This window comes from Nelusetta ayraudi, unplaced genomic scaffold (assembly GCF_046127955.1).
Source record: "Nelusetta ayraudi isolate G7.1 ecotype Tasmania unplaced genomic scaffold, CSIRO-AGI_Nayr_v1 ptg000052l, whole genome shotgun sequence".
NCBI lineage: Eukaryota > Metazoa > Chordata > Actinopteri > Tetraodontiformes > Monacanthidae > Nelusetta > Nelusetta ayraudi.
Window position 1 is genome coordinate 6,700,819 of NW_027466102.1, and position 17,635 is coordinate 6,718,453.

The window sequence follows — 17,635 nt, forward strand, 5'->3', positions numbered from 1 at the left end:
AAAAGATTCCAACTAAAACTACAAAAGCCGAGCCTACAAAAGCAATACTGCAAAAAATAACCGATAACCAACATTTTTTTTTTTTTTTTTTAAAAACCTGGTCAATTGGAACCAGCACGTGATTTCCACCTTGACCCTGCCTTGACAACCCACAGTTATCACAGATACCATAAATATCATTGCTAGGATTGTGATTGCACAACGGCCATTCTTGGTCGATGCTCAGCAGGTGTTGCGGGTTTCGAGGCGGCTGCAAAGACTCACGCCGAGGTCAGGGTCACTCAACGCCGCGCAGAGGTTCCGGCGCAGGCTGCTCCAGCTCTCACAGCTCAGCACGTCGGAGGGAGGAGCGCAGCAAAGGGCCTGGAGAGCCTCCCAGCGCACCTTGCACACGAAAGCAACTGAACTTTTCAACTGAAGAGGACTGTTTGTCTCATTGATGTACGCAGCAGAGGATAAAAAGGTTTTCAGCGCCCCCTTAAAATTAAATATTTACCATCAAAAGGTTTGGCTGCATCATAAACACACAGACAAATGAAAACTATTTTGGGTGTGTTTTTTTTTAAACAAAAACACACAAAAATGTTAACTTGTGTACATTGTTGGCGAGTAATCTATTACTTAGTAATCCACTGCTGTAATTAAACTACTTTTTGAATAACGCAGTAATGTAATAGGATTACTGTGGCAAAACTGGTAATTGTATCATAATTACTTTATCAGGTAACGATTCCATTACTTTTCCAAAATATTATGCGAGATAAAAAACCAAAAGAAGAAATGTTTGAAATTTCAAAACACATCCAAAAAGCACAACGCCAATGATGCAGCCGTGCATGCAAACGCCACTGATATCAAAGCAAGCATGGCGGCGGCAAAAGAAAAAACAGCGATTGCGTTTGATAGCTGGAAATATAAACATTATTTCGAGTTCATCTCGTCTAAATCAAAGAATATTGTGGTTCGTTGTGCGCTATGTGCAGGAATCAGGACGTTCTCAACTTTGGAAATATCCACGTCGAACCTCGTAAATTGTTGAAGGCCATGTTTACAAGCAAGTCAGCAGTACTCTGCACATTAGAGATCTTTTAACTACAGTGCTTCTAATTGTTTTTAACAATACGGGCTGTGCAAAAGGCACCAGTGCTGTACATGAGTTTGTTCTGTGAAATCTGCAGTTTGTGCTCCGAGAGCAAACATTCATTCGTGTTAAGAGGACCGAGGCAATATTTGGAATTGCAAAATTTGCACTGTAAAAAAATTCTTTCCAAAGCACTGAGCAACTGTCACTTTATTTTTTTTAACTAAAGTAATTATTAGTAATTAGTAATTGATTACTCATGAAACAAAGTAATTAAAGAAGTAATTAGATTACTTTTTAAGGAGTAATCAGTAATCAGTAGTTGGATTACTTTGATGGAGTAATCCCAAACAATACTGCTTGTGTGTATTGTGTATGTGTTACAAGGGACGTAATCTTGCAGAAGCATCCAGTCCTGAGCTGGATGGACCAGAACAGTGCACCTGCAGCGTGTGTGTGAGTGTTGTCGACTGCACTAAAATAAAGTGCACTTGGAGACTTAAGACTGATTCTTCGCACAATACAGCAAATGCATGCGGTGTCCAAAAGCTATTTTCCCTCACCAATTTTTTTTTTTTTTTTTTTTTTTTATTGCTGTGTCTTGGCCACAACAAAGCGCTGATGAGACCTTCAGTGTGGACGGTGACATTTCTACCTGCTTGGGTCGACTGGAGTCGAGCTTTTCCGCCAAAGCTTGCAGCTGCTCCTGTCTGATGAACGCGTAACTCTGAATTTCAAAAAAGACAAAGATTGTTAGTCTTCTTGCACCAGCCAACAAAACAGCCAGTTCTCAGAGCCAAAGGCCACTAAGTGGATCTAGACTTGTTCTACCACAGATATGAACAGCGATTGATACTGAGGACTTTAATAGGATATTAAAGCTTGGACACAACTGAATCTGTTAATTCAATTGATCGCTAACGCGAGAGTGTTTTAATGAGCCCCGCTGTGTCTCCGACCTGGTTAAAGGAGGAATCGCTGTCCGAGCCGTCGTCGTTGTACTGACTGCTGGACTGACAGCGCTGCTTCTCTCGGACCATCTGCTCCTTCCTCACCTGGTCTTCCTCCAGTTTGTTGATCAAGGACTCGACCGCCGCCATCGTGGAGTTTTTCAAGCTCTGCACCATCTGATGGTATCTGTAACAGCATTGGGCAGGTGTGCATGCATGCGTTGTCGCACTGCTTTTTCAATGTCTTGCACTTGCAGGATGGTTTTGGTTTTTTTTGTTTTTTCCAGTAGTTGTTTATAAACCAACTCAGTGTCTAATCCGCAAATGATGAGTGAGAGTGACATTTAAATTCATCTCCTGATTTCAATATACGCAAAACACAAGTTTCTACGTCTTCCTACTCCCTTTCGCTTATGCAACTGAGTTACTTATGAAGTCGCAGATGCAGCTACTATTTTGTTTGTTCTTGATTTCTTGTTGTTAACCTTTTTAGAATTATTTTAATATGTTTTTGTGATTTATGATAATATGTTATCATACATGATCAAAATATATAAACATATCAGTACCAATATCAATATCACATTGATATTGATGTTATCAAACTCACTCAGCGGAATCTTGGGTCTGGCGGGTGACCGTATGAATCAAGTTGTCGTGGCCGGAGCCGATCGCATGTTGCCCATCTCGTCTGGTCAACGTTTTGGTCTCCTCCTCAACCACGGCCCCCAGCGAATTCTCGATATACTGGCGTAGGAACTTGACGAAATCATAACTGCGGAGACAGCATTGTGAAAACACTCGCCATTGTGTGGACAAAGAAACTGATATATCGGTTACAATGAGTAACAAGGCCTAGGGAGAGCAATACTAGCTAGCGACGTGAACAGATCAGGTAAAAAGAAAGAAATAGCGGATTTTTGCTCATTCTGACAGTAACTGTCAGATTTTCGGAAACTCACACCAACTACCTTCATGTCCACAAACCTCCTCTTTGCTCTTCTAACTTGGCCTCCTGCCTGATAGCTCCAACCTCATCATCTTCCCGTCGACATATGTTTAATAATGCATGTCCAAACCGCTGTAGGGCTGGCTGTATCATATGCGCTAACCCGACGATGAACCCATACCTGATCCTCTTGATCCTATTTTTTTTTCTCTCTCTCTAATGTGGAATGGCTTACTTGTGGAAGTTCTTGTCAGTCTCCTCCAGGTGAAGGAGGATCTCCTCGGCACACTCAAGCGAAGGCGCGCCGGAGATCCTGTCGTTGACGCTTCCCAGAAGTTGCTTGAGCAGAGACTCCAACTCCACGTCGTCCTCAGCCGACAGCTGAGACATGTCTCCATAGGAACTGCCACCACAAAGTGTTTTAAATGTTCATTTACACAACAAAGTGCAAAAGTACATCTCTTTATTTTCAAAGTGTTCATACTGATTAACGGAGCGGCCGAACCAACAGTCTGTGGACAAAAAATGCAAATTAAAAAAATGGATGGAGGGATGGTTTTCAATAAACCTACAAATACACAATAATAATCACATTGTGTGTGTGTGTGTGTATATATATATATATATATATATATATATATATATATATATATATATACATATATATATATATATATATACATATACATATATATATATATATACATACATATATATATATACATATATATACATATACATATATATATACATATATATATATATATATATATATATATATATATATATATACATATATATATATATATATACATATATATATATATATACATATATCCCTATTAAAACTCTTTTCTTAACACAAGTTGGGCTTTCAGGCTAAGGTTTGGAATCATAGATTTACATCAAAATGTTTAAATGGTAAATTTAAACATACGCCTCCGGCTCCAAAAGCAAAAACAGTAGCCAAATATTTATACTATAGTCATTAAATGTTATTTTAAATTGTTTGTTCATGCCTTACTGCTGTATTGTGTTACCAATCTACGGGGGGAACATTCGTACATCGAACATCCGTTCACCCACGCGGGGGGGAAAAAATACATTCTCACGTGAAGGGTTTCTGCTTCACTTCCATTTAAAATGTTTACGTCCTGCAGATACAGTTAGCTTGACCTGCTACAAACACCACTGGATAGCTAGCAAGAGGCAACCAGTATCAGGTATTCATTGAAAGGTTTTTATAAAAAATACATCACTAAAACGTCGCTGGCTACAAAAAAAAAAATCAGTGATAAAAACTTCAGACCTTGTCAGCTTGTTTCTGGACCTTTGTGGAATTTATTCAGGCCATCATTTTGGGACTGTTGCGTCTCTATGGAAACATCCACTCGCCGAAGCGGCGGTGCATTGTGGGCAGTCAGTCGGGAGCGCACGGTAGCATTCATGTACCTCGGAAACTTCGCTTCTTATTTAGCTCGTTGTGTTAAATAAAAATGTAAAAATTGATAATGATTGGTTAAATTAATAATACATAGTGTCTTACTTATTTTAGTAAACTTCAGTTATCAACAATTACAGAAATACACTAATTATCAATTACTCTCTTATCGCTATATTTATGTTCCTCTTTGACTTGAACGCAGCACCTGCAGTTCCCTGTCATGTGACTTAATATTTGGGTTTTTTTTTCTCCCTGCTGTGTGTAGGCATGTAGACATGTCTGTCAGCTGAAATACAACTTAAATCTTAAACCTTATGAATTTTTTTCTGCGTGGAAACTTCGTCATGTTCTCCCCACACACCTGACTTATTCCGACAGCTTCACGTCTAGAATTTTGCTCCGTTTGATACTACTCTTTGCGTACAAGCTAGCGTTAGCATTGCCCGTGTCGACCATGGCGGCAGTTGACAGCTTCCAGTTGCTGTACAGAGAAATTTCTCGATCATGCAGTTTTTACTATGAAACACTGGCCCTGGTTGGTGCTCTCTACGCGGGTAGCAAGGCGCTCGTTCTGATGAAAGAATGCTGCACGTTGGTCAGGGTGCATTTCCTGCCGAGAATGATCCCAACCAAGAGGCTAACTCAGCAATTTGGTGACTGGGCTGTGATTTATGGTAAGAATTACTGATGTACGATATTAACTTTCGACCGATATCCCGATATTGTCCAACCCCGATACCGATATCAACCGATAGCTATGTATGCGTTCAGAGAATTTACACGTTATGGCGAATTTGTATTGTGATGTCTCGCATGATGTTGTCAGTGACGAACGACCTATTTTGTTAGCAGCCAGCCACCACTGGAACCGCTCTGCTGAAACACTGCCTTGCTTGCTGTTATGCTTCGATGCGGTTTGATGACATCATCAAGCGTGGTAGAGACGAGTACAGTATTGATATTTGCTATTTAGTTATACCAGGAAACTCGAGGAATTCATTCTTCGGCATGACTACCAAATTCGTGAGAATTTTTTTGTTTTTATTTTTTATAATATTTTTTCCCCGTACCGATATTTTCCGATATTCATGTTTAATGCCTTTATCAGCTGATGATATCGGCAGGCTGATAACATTGGACTTTCCTAGTAAAAATGAGGTTAATGGCACTGTGTGCCATTGAGTAGTGTTAGAGATCGCTGACACGTTTTATTAAACTGCACGAATTGGAAAACTGAAGCATAATTACTTTTGTGACAAAACTGCAAATATTGTATTTAAATGTGGTATTCTAGGTGCAGTTTCTTACTTAACTGCCTAATTTCCTGGTCACCAGTAGTATCTTTAGTTGTAATGATTTGAAAGTTTCATCACTTGCCCTCCTCTTTACAGGTGCGTCACAGCCTGTGGCCCAAGCCTACGCAGAAGAGTTGGCCAGGCGTGGCGTCAGTATCATCTTTGTCGCACAGGAACACACGTCCTTGGTCAGGGACGCCGCCGCATCCCTGTCACAAAACTACGGCGTGGAAACTGTTGTTGTCCTCGCTGACCTCTGTCTGGACCAGGCAGCCTGTAAGCCCATTAAAGACGCCGTCAGGGATAAAGACGTTGGCTTCCTGGTGAACTGCCTGGACGAGTCCCTGCTTGTAACTCACGACGTGGCCGTGATGCCGGAGCAGGGAGCGCTGGACGCGGTGCATAGGAACGTCACACTGGTGACTCTAATGGCGAGACTGGTGTTGCCCGGGATGCTGGAGCGCAGCCGAGGCGCCGTGGTCAACATATCGTCAGCAGCCTGTCGCCGAACCCTGCCCGGGAGAGCGCTGCTCACCGCCTCTGCCGTGAGAGAATGCGAAAACACGTCAGCGTGCGCTCGTAATGCAGTGGTTCTCAGCTGGTGGAGTCTCGGAACCCACATTTTTTATTACGTTCATGCCACAGCACCCAAATTTATTCCACAAAAATGAAAAAAGCTAGCTCACTTTTTAATTATTGAATTGAATTGTGTGTCCTGCAAAAGAAATGCACAATACTCTTTTTCTATAAATATATATATGTACGTATGTACATATGTAATATGTGTATATATATATATATATATATATATATATATATATATATATATATATATATATATATATATATATATATATATATATATATATACATATATATATATATATATATATATATATATATATATACATATATATATATATATATATACATATATACATATATATATATATATATATATATATATATATATATATACATATGTATGTATGTAGATATATATATATATATATAGATATATATATATATATATATGTGTGTGTATATATATATATATATATATATATATATGTATATATATATATATATATATATATATATGTATGTACATATATATATAAATACACACACACACACACACACACACAGAGCCAATCAAAACAGCTCCATGACCCTTTTTTGGACCTCGAGCCACCATTTGAGAAACGCTGCTCTAATGCATCATGTATAACACATGCCTCAAGCTGGCTTTCATTTATTTCTTTTTTTTTCTGTGCAGAAAGTTATGAGTACGTTAGGGCATTGCTGCTGCTGTTTCAAATACCTGTCTTTTTTTTCCTTTTTTTTTATGTCCAATCCAGGGATACTTAGATCAACTCTCAAGAGCACTTCACCTGGAATACAGCGACCGAGGGATCTTTGTCCAAAGTCTGATTCCTCTCCAGGTAAATTTCCACCCAAGTTGCTCCAAGTTGATTGAGGTGTACTGATACTGAATGCATTTATTGAGTATCGCCTGTACATTATAAAAAAAAAAAAATCCACAAAAACCAATCTAAAGGCTTGTATCAACGTTTATTGGTTAAAGTAGTGCATTTTTAATGCATTTTTTTAAGTGCTTGATATGTTGTGGGCATCTGTATGTGCGTCCAGATAGCCTCAAGTGAGCGTCAGCCGTCAACATCACGGACACCGACATCAAGACCGGGCTTCTTCACCCCAAATCCGGAGGTGTACGCTCATCATGCCATCTCCACTTTGGGCATCTCCAGCAGGACCACTGGCTACTGGCCTCACACACTGCAGGTCAGACACCAGCACTCACCAGTCTCATATACAGTGTTGGGGCACGTGCATGGAGACTGAGTACAATTTTAAGGGTGTCCAAAAACTTTCTTTTTTCCAACTACTGTAGTTTGTGACTTGCAACTGATGCATTGACCTTCTCAAATGGATGGAATGCATTTCAGTGACATGACCTGCTTCTCTTTCTTTCTCCCCCCGCTAGTGTGGACTGATGAGCTGTATCCCCGAGTGGATTTGGGTTCTTGGGTCACGCACGTTCATCGGCGCAAGCTAAGGGCGCCCATGGCTGAGGGCAGACTGGACCTATTGGACACAGTGAAAATGCACTATAGTATACCGGCTTTACTCTGCTCTAGTTTTCTATCATCCCTTTTTGCCCTTTGGTTTGATTTGGTTTGTCGTAGGGTCAATCATTGAAAAGTGTTTTTTTTTTTTAATTTATTGTTCTTTATTTAAAGAAAATATGCAGGGAGGGCAACACAGTATTGCAGGGTTCAGCAATGTCTTTTAGGTGTGGTACTCTGGCTTCTTCCCAAAGTCCAAAGACATGCACTCTAGGCTAATTGATAACCGTTGAATTGGCATTGTGAGTGGGAATGACTGTTCAATAGAACTGGCAACCTGTCCAGATTTGAACCCCGCCTATGGCCTAAGACAGCTGTGGTCAGCTCCCACAACCCATGACTTTGACTGTTGCACAAGTGGTGATGGAAAATGGATGATGGATGCAAGCTAGAGTGAATGTATTTGTACCACTCATGCACTGATCAAAAAAAAAAATACCTCATACGTTTTTAGAAAGCTTTCTTTTGCATTGTTATCACTTTTGAATTTCTGCATTGCAAGTTATTGTTGAGTTACAACTTAACATGGGATGGCATGCGGACTTGATGGTTACATAAGACTGGCTGCAGATTGGGTTTATTTTTTATGTCTGAGTGCAGGGTGAGATCAAAAGCCTCGATTGGAATTTGTTATAGATAAAGCGCAGCACACTATGATGTAAGATAAGATACAGAAGATGAGACAGCGATGTTTAAAAACATGATAATCCTGATACTGGCTGTTTATTTATTTTTAAATAAAACTGGGGTTTGATGCGTCTTGACATTCAAGCGTCTGTATGTTTATGAGGTGCTAAACAATGACAGCGTGATGTTTTTTCATGAAGATAAAATACATGTCACTACCATGTGATATACACATTGCGCTAATGTATTAAAGTGTTGGCATATTTGGATGTTGTGAGGTTTCAAGGACGAGCCAACTCTTAATTAACCGTCCTATAATCTGATTTGCATTCGCTTAGGTGATGCATATGCAAAGTATCAACTGTGTCCATGACCAACAAAGCAAAAGAAAAAAATGCTGTTTGCCTGTCAAAAGGTCAGACAGGAGTAAATCATTTACATACACTTGACAAGCATGAGGCCTCCTGCCAGGCTTTACTCTGGTGCTCCCTGAGTTCAGCAGAGACACAAACAATAAGCTGCATATGAGGGGTGGCCTACGTGTGCATGCCTGGCGCTGCATTGCAAAACTGAATAACCTAAAAAAGAAAAACATATCCTGAAACCAAATATCCTTAACCAATGCTTTTAGATTTGTTTTCTGATTGTGGCAGGAAAACTGGTGGTGATCTGCACTAAAACTAGGCTAGCATAAATGCTGTGAGTCTGTGAATCTGTCAGTTTGCCTATTAGTCATACTAGAGGTTAATCTGTTTAAGGTCGTTCTATGGTCTTCTGAAAGATATATATTTTTTAATTCTTTGTAATAAAAAAAAAAAAAAAAAAAATTAAAGCTGCAAGCAGCGCTGATGGGGCTGAGCCTGCTTGCCGTGACCGACACCCGCCGACGCACATCACATGCCGACCCCTTCAAAATCCTGCAAACCCCTCCCTATGCCTGCTGACCTCTGTCGACACCCCCCAAACACCCGCCTACGTCCCCGACACATGCCAACACCTCCCGACGCCTGCAATCCCCTCCTGACGCCACCTCCAACACCTTACGACCCCTTCAGATGCCTGCTGACTCGTCAGACGCCTCCAACTCCAATTGACCCAACCTGTAGGTGGCGCTATGGAGCACCTAGAGTTGTCATTGTTGCATTAAAACAAATGTTCATCGGTCCCGTTGTGCTTACCGAATTTTGTCAAATTTGAATAAGGTTAAAGCGGTCAGAAATAGGGGTATTGGTTTTTGTCTGTAGGTGGAGCTATGGAGCACCTAGAGTTGTCATTGTTAGCTGGTAACGTCAAAATATAGTCAGGATAGGCTTCAGACCCATGTACATTCCCTCTCATCAGTCATATAGAGGAAATATCCCATAGAAGTCTTTTCCATTTTTGTATTAGTGATTTTAAGATTGACCATGTGATCTGTTTAAGAATGCAGTCCCATTGTTATTCTTGGAACAGAAACTACCTCAGAACTTTACGTTTGGTTGATCGTGTCAACTTATAAAAGAAGAGGATGGCGATGGGGTTTGGAAGGAGTGGAAAACGTAGAAAATACAGAAAAGTGTAAAGACAGCAAAGTCAAGCAAGTCAACCAAATGCAGCAGTCAACAGACTGTCTCTTGAGCAAGCATTAAGAGAACAAGTGGACATCATAGCAACTGGAACTAGAGCTGCAGTGTAATATCTGCTCTACAATGATGGTCATGCCTAATTTATAGTACGTAGAATGTAACATATAACATATAACAAACTTAACCTAAATTTCAATAAATACACTTTATTAATCACCTCACGTGATGTGCAGATACATTTTCACCTGCTGAGTCGTCAGCTTACCCCAAAAGCAAAATTATAAAATAAAAGTGAGATTTTAAGTTCAGAAGAACGTCTCTGCCTCTCCTATTTTGTGTGGGGTCTTTGTTTTTGCGTGTGTGTGTGTGTGTGTGTGTGTGTGTGTGTGTGTGTGTGCGTGCGTGGGAGGAATACGACGTCCTTCCAGATAGCGTGTCCCTGAGCAGCGAAAGTAGCGCTTCTTCACTTTCTACCTCCGCCGTCCAGAGACATCACTTGCTCGCAGCCGCCATTGTTTCGCTCGTGGATTTGTCTGCCGTAAGTAGATGTGACTTTCCGAAAAAAAGGTGACAAATCTTTTCTTGCACAATTTTATATGTTGAATCATAGTATTTGTAGTTTGTACATTAAAAAAACAATATTTTGCACGGTTGTGATTCTTTTTCTCTAAATAAGGTATAAAGTACTTTTTGTATGTAAGTATATGGCAGTAAATTCATGATTTAAAATTATTTGTCAGTGATAGTGTCATGTCTGTAAAAAAAAAAAAAAAATCACATCACATATTCAGTAAAATTTTCTTGTGTAAGAATCTGAGACTTTCACAAATAGTTATTTTATTCTGAATTGATTCAGTATAGCTAAAATGATAATGCACCTAAAATATCATTTTCTATATATAAATTTATCCTCATAAGAAGTTATGTGATGTTTTTCAGTCTTTTCAAACTATAGCATCCTCATTTTCTTATAAAGGTCATTTTGCATCTAAGCTCATTGCAGTGGTTGGTATTAGCCAAGGTTAAGGTCTCCTGCCTTCCAGCAGATAAGCATGTTTTGGAGACTTGCAATCAGCAGCTGTGGAATTATCAGCAAACACACACACACAAACCTGGCTTTGTCTGCTCTGACTCGAACCTCACAGTGAATTTCACACCCATATCTTTGTGTGTTAGTCTGAATTAGTCTGTGTAATGACCTGTCTCAAAATTCAGGACAGCTGGTGAGATGGGTGATTGGGATGTGCTGGGCCGCCTGCTGGACAAAGTTCAGAGCCACTCCACGGTGCTCGGCAAGGTCTGGCTCACCGTGCTCTTCATCTTCCGCATCCTGATCCTTCGCTCGGCAGCTGACAAGGTTTCTCATGTCCAGTACATCACAGAAAATTATTTTTGTATTGGTGAACACCTAATTTACCACCCATGAATACATGAATAAAAGTGTATATTTGCAGATCAATGGTCTTGCTAGCTGCCATCGTGCACCGCCATGTTTCTAAGGAAGCCTGGTGTGGACAATCAAGCCCGCTGGACAGCACGTTTTGCGGTGCTTATGACTGCTCACATCTTCAAATAAAGCATTATAAAAAGAAGGTGGACAAGGTAGCCAGGTTTGGGTGCAAAGGCCACTGTAGTTCACTGGCAAGTTCAAGAGAGGGATGGAGAGTGAAAAATGCTGCAATCTGAAATATATCCACTTAATGTTGCGGTTTCTTCTTCAAAATATCCAAAAATTACACACTACACACAGGAAAATAGTCACTGGTTGGTTATACTGTTAAACACATTTATATAAAAAAAATTGACAACTGACCAAATATTTTGTTGGCCATGAGATAGATATTTGAACACATCGATAAAGACAGACATAACTGTCCATCAAAAATAAAATTATATCTGTAATTAAGCTATCATTTGGTTTAATGCTTGTAGGAAATACCGACTGAAGTCATGCAGATGCGGTAGGTGTCGGGGGAGTGAATCTCTTCTGACCAGTCTCAATCTAGTCTCTCGTTTACTGTATCTGAATAGATTCGAAACCATTTCTGGCATCATTGGCATCACAAATGAATCAACCGTTATGATCGAACCCCTCGTCCAATCACTGATTGACAAATAGGTATTGACTCATGTGGATAAATAGTTAATCCACACAGGATTTTATTCATATTTTCACATTGTAATCAGAACAATGTGAGACATGGTGGCCATCAGAAAACGTCTTTCCATTAGATTCGTATTCTTATTCTTAGTCAATTCCAATCTTATTTAAAAACTAGATCAATTTCATCGTAGGTCATTTGCATCACGGCCAAGAGGTTAATGCTCTCTGAAGGGTTTGAGTTGTATGCGTTTGTGTCTTGCCAGGTTTGGGGTGACGAGCAGTCGGACTTTGTGTGCAACACTCAGCAGCCTGGCTGCGAGAACGTGTGCTATGACTTTGCTTTCCCCATCTCGCACGTTCGCTTCTGGTTCCTTCAGATCATTGCCGTGGCCACGCCGAAGCTGCTGTATCTTGGCCACGTTCTTCATGTCATTCATGTTGAGAAGAAGGTACGTTCCTGCAGTAGGTGGCTTTTTACAGCAATTTTTAGATTTTTCTGTATTGGTGCCACCATCCCCAAGTTTTGTTCACTGGTGCGAGAGGAGATCATCTTTTCTGTTCAGAATATCTTCGACTCATGCAGTAAGGTAGAGCATATGGTGAGAAATAACTTTCAAGTACAGGAAACAGCCTGTACCCACCTGTCCTCAAAGGTGTGCAAGAATTACACCTTTGAGTGTAAATCATCTAATAATTTGAATCCCTTTAGATAATGCCTCAAAATAATTCATAATTAATTTTAAAAAAAAGTTTATGTATGTTTTTATGTTAAAGGAGGCTGCTAACTTAACTGATAAGTAAAGTTAGCTATACTTAGTCAATTTCTATCTGTTGATTCGTCTAATAGCAAAAGATCGATTACTTCAGTTTTTCAGAGTATCCAAGTACTTCAAAGTACGTTTTTTTTTCATATTTAAAGTGTTTTTTCTTGTACTTGATCCAAAACTGTCCACATAGCTAACTGCCAATAGAGTTAAACAATGGCATTTTCAGAAGTTCTCATTGCAGAACAAGATAAACAAGTTTTGACTGCTCATATTCCATTTTCCTCCTCTTGTGCATACATCTGTTGTCTTGATTGCCACCAAACAAACTCTTGTATGGTTCTGAAAACTAAGTGTCCATAAATTAATTGATTATTAATTGTACAAATTTTTCTCTTTTTCATAAAGGAAAATGAGAGAATAAAGAAGCAAGCGGACTTGGACGAGCAAGCCTGTCTGTTCCTCAGGGCCTACAAAGTCCCCAAGTACGTCAAGAGCAACGGCAAGATCAGCATTCGAGGTCGCCTCCTCAGTAGCTACGCCGTCCATCTCGTGGCCCAGATTCTACTGGAGGTGCTGTTCCTGATGGGTCAGTACTACCTCTATGGCTTCACCCTGGATGCGCGCTACGTCTGCACCCGCTTCCCCTGCCCGCACAAGGTGGACTGCTTCCTCTCCAGGCCCACGGAGAAGTCAGTCATCATCTGGTTCATGCTGGTGGCGGCGTTCGTCTCCCTGGTCCTCAGCTTCCTCGAGCTGCTCTACCTCTGCGGCAAAGCCGCCAAGGAGTGCATGACGAGGAGGCAGGACTACACCGTGACCCCCGTGACGCCGCCGCTCTCGGGCAGGAAGACGTTCAAGCGTCCCAGCGAGATCATCCAAAACTGTGCGAACCTGGAGCTAGAGCAACTCCACGCGCGGAAGTTGGGGGTGAACGGGATGGGCGGGGGAACCATTGAGGCAAACGGCGTGCCGCTGGAGAGCAAGAACATGGGGGAGATCCACATCTGAAAGTGCCGAGGGATTGACAGGTCCCCTGCTTTTCCTATGTGCTTTGCTTCAGATGTATACCAGAGTGTTGCTGTGCACGTGCCGTGAGATAAGGGCTGGAGTGACAAGCTTCTGTAAACACAACCGAGTCCCAAGCACGATGATGCCTGAAATGAACAAAATAGCAGAACCATGTTATGTTGTGATGTCATGTTACTGACGGATTAAGCCACATTTTAGGTATCGTTTTGAATAAACTTTTCAAATCCACATTTTGTACTTTTGTCATCATGTTTCCTAACCTGGAACGCAAGATGGAACACTTCCGACATCCGTGAATCCGGGTTCAGGGTTTATGGAAGGCATTTGTGACAGTCAGGCAAAGGCTTTTAAAGGTGATTTGCCTTTTCTCGATTTATCAAATGTTAAAGTCTGCTTTGTTCTGATTTGTCCAGCCTTCCTGTTGGTGCAAAGGGAATCAATAGCCTCACATCTCCACCAAAGGACAATCCACAAGCTGCAATGGCTTACCATGTCAAGACATTGTGATTGAGGAGTTCACAAGAAATCATCAATGCTAATGTCTGTTATTAAAAAAAATAATAATACAATCCATTTTTATAAAACTGCAGTATTCAGAGTATGGATGAGTTGTGCACTTCTTTCCTGTTGCTTTTCTTTGTCTTTTTCGGTGGCTTCTTTTTAAGGCAACCTACAGCAGTTGCTTCTTGGTTAGGCCGTATCCTAAAAAGAAGGAAACGTCTGCGAGGCAGTTAATCAGTGCAAAGAAAATTGGTTGAAAACAATTCTGGACGTTGGCAAGACAGATGAGGGAGTCACCTGCAATCCTTCCCGAGAAGACAATGTCCTGACAGAACAAAACATTTTTTCAGTTTAAAAAAAAAAAAAAAAAAAACTACGTATACCTCCTAATGATGAATGAAGTTCATGTCTTACCTTATTACCTGGCAGCGTCTTATAAAATCCAAGCAGTCTTCCTTTAAAAATGAGTTCCATTGCCGTGTGACAGCAGTTAGTTATCAAGGGATACCGGACGCTTTGTCATGCATTTTTTTTAATTGTGTGGTAAGAAGTATATTCAATGACAAGTCTATGACGCTTTGTGACCTATCTTGTAATTTATTAATCATATCTGCTAAAACCAAAGAAACCGTCTAAATGGAGATATCTTGCCCTAAAGGGGACACACAATAAGTTGCCCCTGTTACAAACTAAGATGACCCTACTGGCTAGTAGTTAAATACCTTGAAAAATAAACAAAAAGTTTCCTGTTTTATGTGTTTGTGTTTTTGTTTATATTCAAATGGGTTTTTTTTTTCTTCCTTCTCAGCATCCCAAGAACATACAGACACTGAAGATACAAACACCTGTCAATTATTACACATATATCATTTCAGCAGTGCCTAGCTGTCAACGTGACTTAAGGCAGATGTGAATTACGCAATGTCTCACTCCCACCAAACTCCAAGGTTCAAGTTAGTTAGCCATCAGTTCAAACCACACACAACTCTCCCAACCCGGTCAACAGGTAAGGTGCAACTGCTGCTTCTCTCTCCTTCATGAAAAATCATTTTCAGCAAATTTGCTTATTTGTGATGAATTAGATATACATTTTAAATATTCTTGTTCATTTCAATCTGAGATTTTTATTTTCATTATTTAAGTCTGTTTTTGAAACAGTACAGATTTCATTTTTCATTTACAACACACTTATCCAGATTCCTTCACATATTTTTTTTTTCTTTTGCCCATTATGGAATGATCATTTTCATGTTAATTTCTGAGGAAATTTCTTTAATTCTTCTATAGTGTGATTCACACTGGTCATATCTGAGCCTTTGAAAACATCTGCTGACTGATTCTGGGGGTAAACATTAAATGACTATGGTGTACTATGAGCAAAATCAAACAAAAAAAAAAACCTGAGTCAAGAGAAACTGTGATTTTCTGCCCTGTACCCATATAGGATTTGATTTGGGTTAATGTTTGGATCAGTCAGGAGTGGTGTAGACAGTGCAGACGGAATTAATAGTTTAAAATAAATGGATTAGCTCAGCTATTATCAGGCACTACTGAGCGTTAGTTAAATATCACCGTAGAACATGACGAAGAATCATACCGAACTAACCCTAATCACTTGTACTATTACAACAATGCAGGTGAAAATTGTTCATTCTGAAATGTAATGTGGGTTTAATGTGATTTCATAAGAACATAACCCTTAGGACCTTTATTTTGAAATTAGAGAAGCAGACACGAATATATATTTTTCACTATGTGATGTTATATTTTTCACAAAAGGCTGATTTCCCTGAATGATACATTTATAAGAATCTTTGTTTCTTTGTATTTCTCTTTACTTCAGTCACAGGTTACCAACTGAGAATCACCAAGAAAGATGGGTGACTGGGGAGTCCTGTCATCTTTGCTGAACAAAGTCCAGTCGCACTCCACGGCCATCGGTAAAATATGGCTGAGCGTCCTCTTCCTGTTCCGGATCATGGTGCTGGGCACAGCAGCTGAAAGCGTTTGGAAGGATGAACAGGGCGATTTCATCTGCAACACTCAACAGCCTGGTTGTGAGAACGTCTGCTACGACTGGACCTTCCCCATCTCGCACATTCGCTTCTGGATCCTCCAAATCCTCTTCGTGTCCACGCCGACCCTGATCTACCTGGGCCATGTCATACAAGTTGTCCACAAGGAGAACAAGCTGAGGGAGAAGCTGTCCGGCCCCGATGGGAACAATGTGGTCAAGCAGCCAAAGTACTCCAACGCGGCTGGCAAGGTGAAGATCAAGGGGAACCTGCTGTGGAGCTACCTGACCCAGCTCTTTGTCAAGATCATCATAGAGGCAGGCTTCATCGTAGGCCAGTTCTATCTGTATGGTTTTGTCATGGTCCCCATGTTCCCTTGCTCCAAGAAGCCCTGCCCCTTCACCGTAGAATGCTACATGTCTCGACCCACAGAGAAGACCATCTTCATCATCTTCATGTTGGTCATAGCCTGCGCCTCCCTGGTCCTTAACGTTATAGAGGTGTTCTACCTCCTGTGCACCAGGGTCAGATGTCGCTCCAAGCCTCAAACGCACTATATCTACCCCCCAGATCACAAAATGGGAGCCCCATTGAGCCCCCCCGGATATCAAACAGCAAGCTTACATCGCCAGAACATGGTGAACATGGAGATGGAGGCCAGCCAGAGTGTAGGCGGAAGCCTGGATGGAGCCAAGGACGAAAAACGACTACTGGGCGACCAGTAAACAGAATCATTGTTCAGATACACAGGACTTACTTGGAAAGTTCTTGGTTGACTAATCATAACAAAACACATAGTTAGATTCCTGATTATAATAGTGTGTACCCAAATTATAGATTTTTGGGGGAACTTTGTATTTCTTGTATGAAAATCTAATGATGAAAAGTGTGCAATATTCAAGACATATCTATGTAACTATCACTTGCTGAGCTGCAAGTGATAGTTATATACCGTTTCACATTAGGTTATTTTGTGTAACTTTTTTTGCTAACTTATTGCCTTCTTGATTACTAAAACCTTAAAAAAAAGTGATTCACTTCATCTGTGATGATTGTTTGTTAATTATTTTTGTAAATGGCAGTTTGTGTTGCAAAGAGACTGTTTTTTTATTTTTGACTTATTTTTAATAAAACAATATGAAGTTGAACTTGCAAATG

At 40.4% G+C, this 17,635-nt stretch overlaps 4 protein-coding genes across 5 annotated transcripts in view; 3 read left to right on the forward strand and 1 right to left on the reverse strand.

Annotated features, from left to right (window-relative positions):
* The window catches only part of tbc1d32 (TBC1 domain family, member 32), a 64,922-nt gene extending 61,552 nt beyond the window's left edge, over nt 1–3,370 (reverse strand). For both annotated transcript variants that reach the window (XM_076037558.1, XM_076037557.1), the window contains exons 1-5: nt 3,216–3,370; nt 2,642–2,806; nt 2,041–2,218; nt 1,737–1,808; nt 265–384 (exon numbers count right to left, since the gene is read on the reverse strand). In XM_076037558.1, coding sequence (XP_075893673.1) covers nt 265–384; nt 1,737–1,808; nt 2,041–2,218; nt 2,642–2,806; nt 3,216–3,370 — 690 coding nt within the window. The remainder of the gene's footprint in view (nt 1–264; nt 385–1,736; nt 1,809–2,040; nt 2,219–2,641; nt 2,807–3,215) is intronic.
* A 1,264-nt stretch (nt 3,371–4,634) lies between these two features.
* hsdl1 (hydroxysteroid dehydrogenase like 1) lies at nt 4,635–8,184 on the forward strand. The gene is made up of 5 exons (XM_076037559.1): nt 4,635–5,098; nt 5,816–6,264; nt 7,081–7,164; nt 7,373–7,525; nt 7,728–8,184. The coding sequence occupies exons 1-5, from the start codon at nt 4,879–4,881 to the stop codon at nt 7,797–7,799; spliced, it is 978 nt and encodes a 325-aa protein (XP_075893674.1). The 5' UTR covers nt 4,635–4,878; the 3' UTR covers nt 7,800–8,184.
* Nucleotides 8,185–10,778: 2,594 nt separating this feature from the next.
* On the forward strand, nt 10,779–14,375 carry gja11 (gap junction protein, alpha 11). Its single transcript, XM_076037768.1, has 3 exons — nt 10,779–11,418; nt 12,429–12,614; nt 13,338–14,375. Exons 1-3 carry the CDS (start codon nt 11,290–11,292, stop codon nt 13,938–13,940), a joined length of 918 nt encoding a protein of 305 aa, XP_075893883.1. The 5' UTR covers nt 10,779–11,289; the 3' UTR covers nt 13,941–14,375.
* Nucleotides 14,376–16,280: 1,905 nt separating this feature from the next.
* Nucleotides 16,281–17,625, forward strand: LOC142896178 (gap junction Cx32.2 protein-like). The gene has a single exon (XM_076037702.1). It carries the CDS (start codon nt 16,339–16,341, stop codon nt 17,200–17,202), a length of 864 nt encoding a protein of 287 aa, XP_075893817.1. The 5' UTR covers nt 16,281–16,338; the 3' UTR covers nt 17,203–17,625.
* The last annotated feature ends 10 nt before the right edge of the window (nt 17,626–17,635 follow it).

Excerpts from the sequence above, each read along its gene's own strand:
- hsdl1 (XM_076037559.1), top strand. The coding sequence starts at position 4,879 with ATGGCGGCAGTTGACAGCTTCCAGTTGCTGTACAGAGAAATTTCTCGA. Across the intron at positions 6,265-7,080 it reads CGCTGCTCACCGCCTCTGCC|GGATACTTAGATCAACTCTC; the intron begins GTGAGAGAATGC and ends TGTCCAATCCAG. Across the intron at positions 7,526-7,727 it reads ACTGGCCTCACACACTGCAG|TGTGGACTGATGAGCTGTAT; the intron begins GTCAGACACCAG and ends TCCCCCCGCTAG.
- gja11 (XM_076037768.1), top strand. The coding sequence starts at position 11,290 with ATGGGTGATTGGGATGTGCTGGGCCGCCTGCTGGACAAAGTTCAGAGC. Across the intron at positions 11,419-12,428 it reads TTCGCTCGGCAGCTGACAAG|GTTTGGGGTGACGAGCAGTC; the intron begins GTTTCTCATGTC and ends GTGTCTTGCCAG. Across the intron at positions 12,615-13,337 it reads TCATTCATGTTGAGAAGAAG|GAAAATGAGAGAATAAAGAA; the intron begins GTACGTTCCTGC and ends TTTTTCATAAAG.
- LOC142896178 (XM_076037702.1), top strand. The coding sequence starts at position 16,339 with ATGGGTGACTGGGGAGTCCTGTCATCTTTGCTGAACAAAGTCCAGTCG.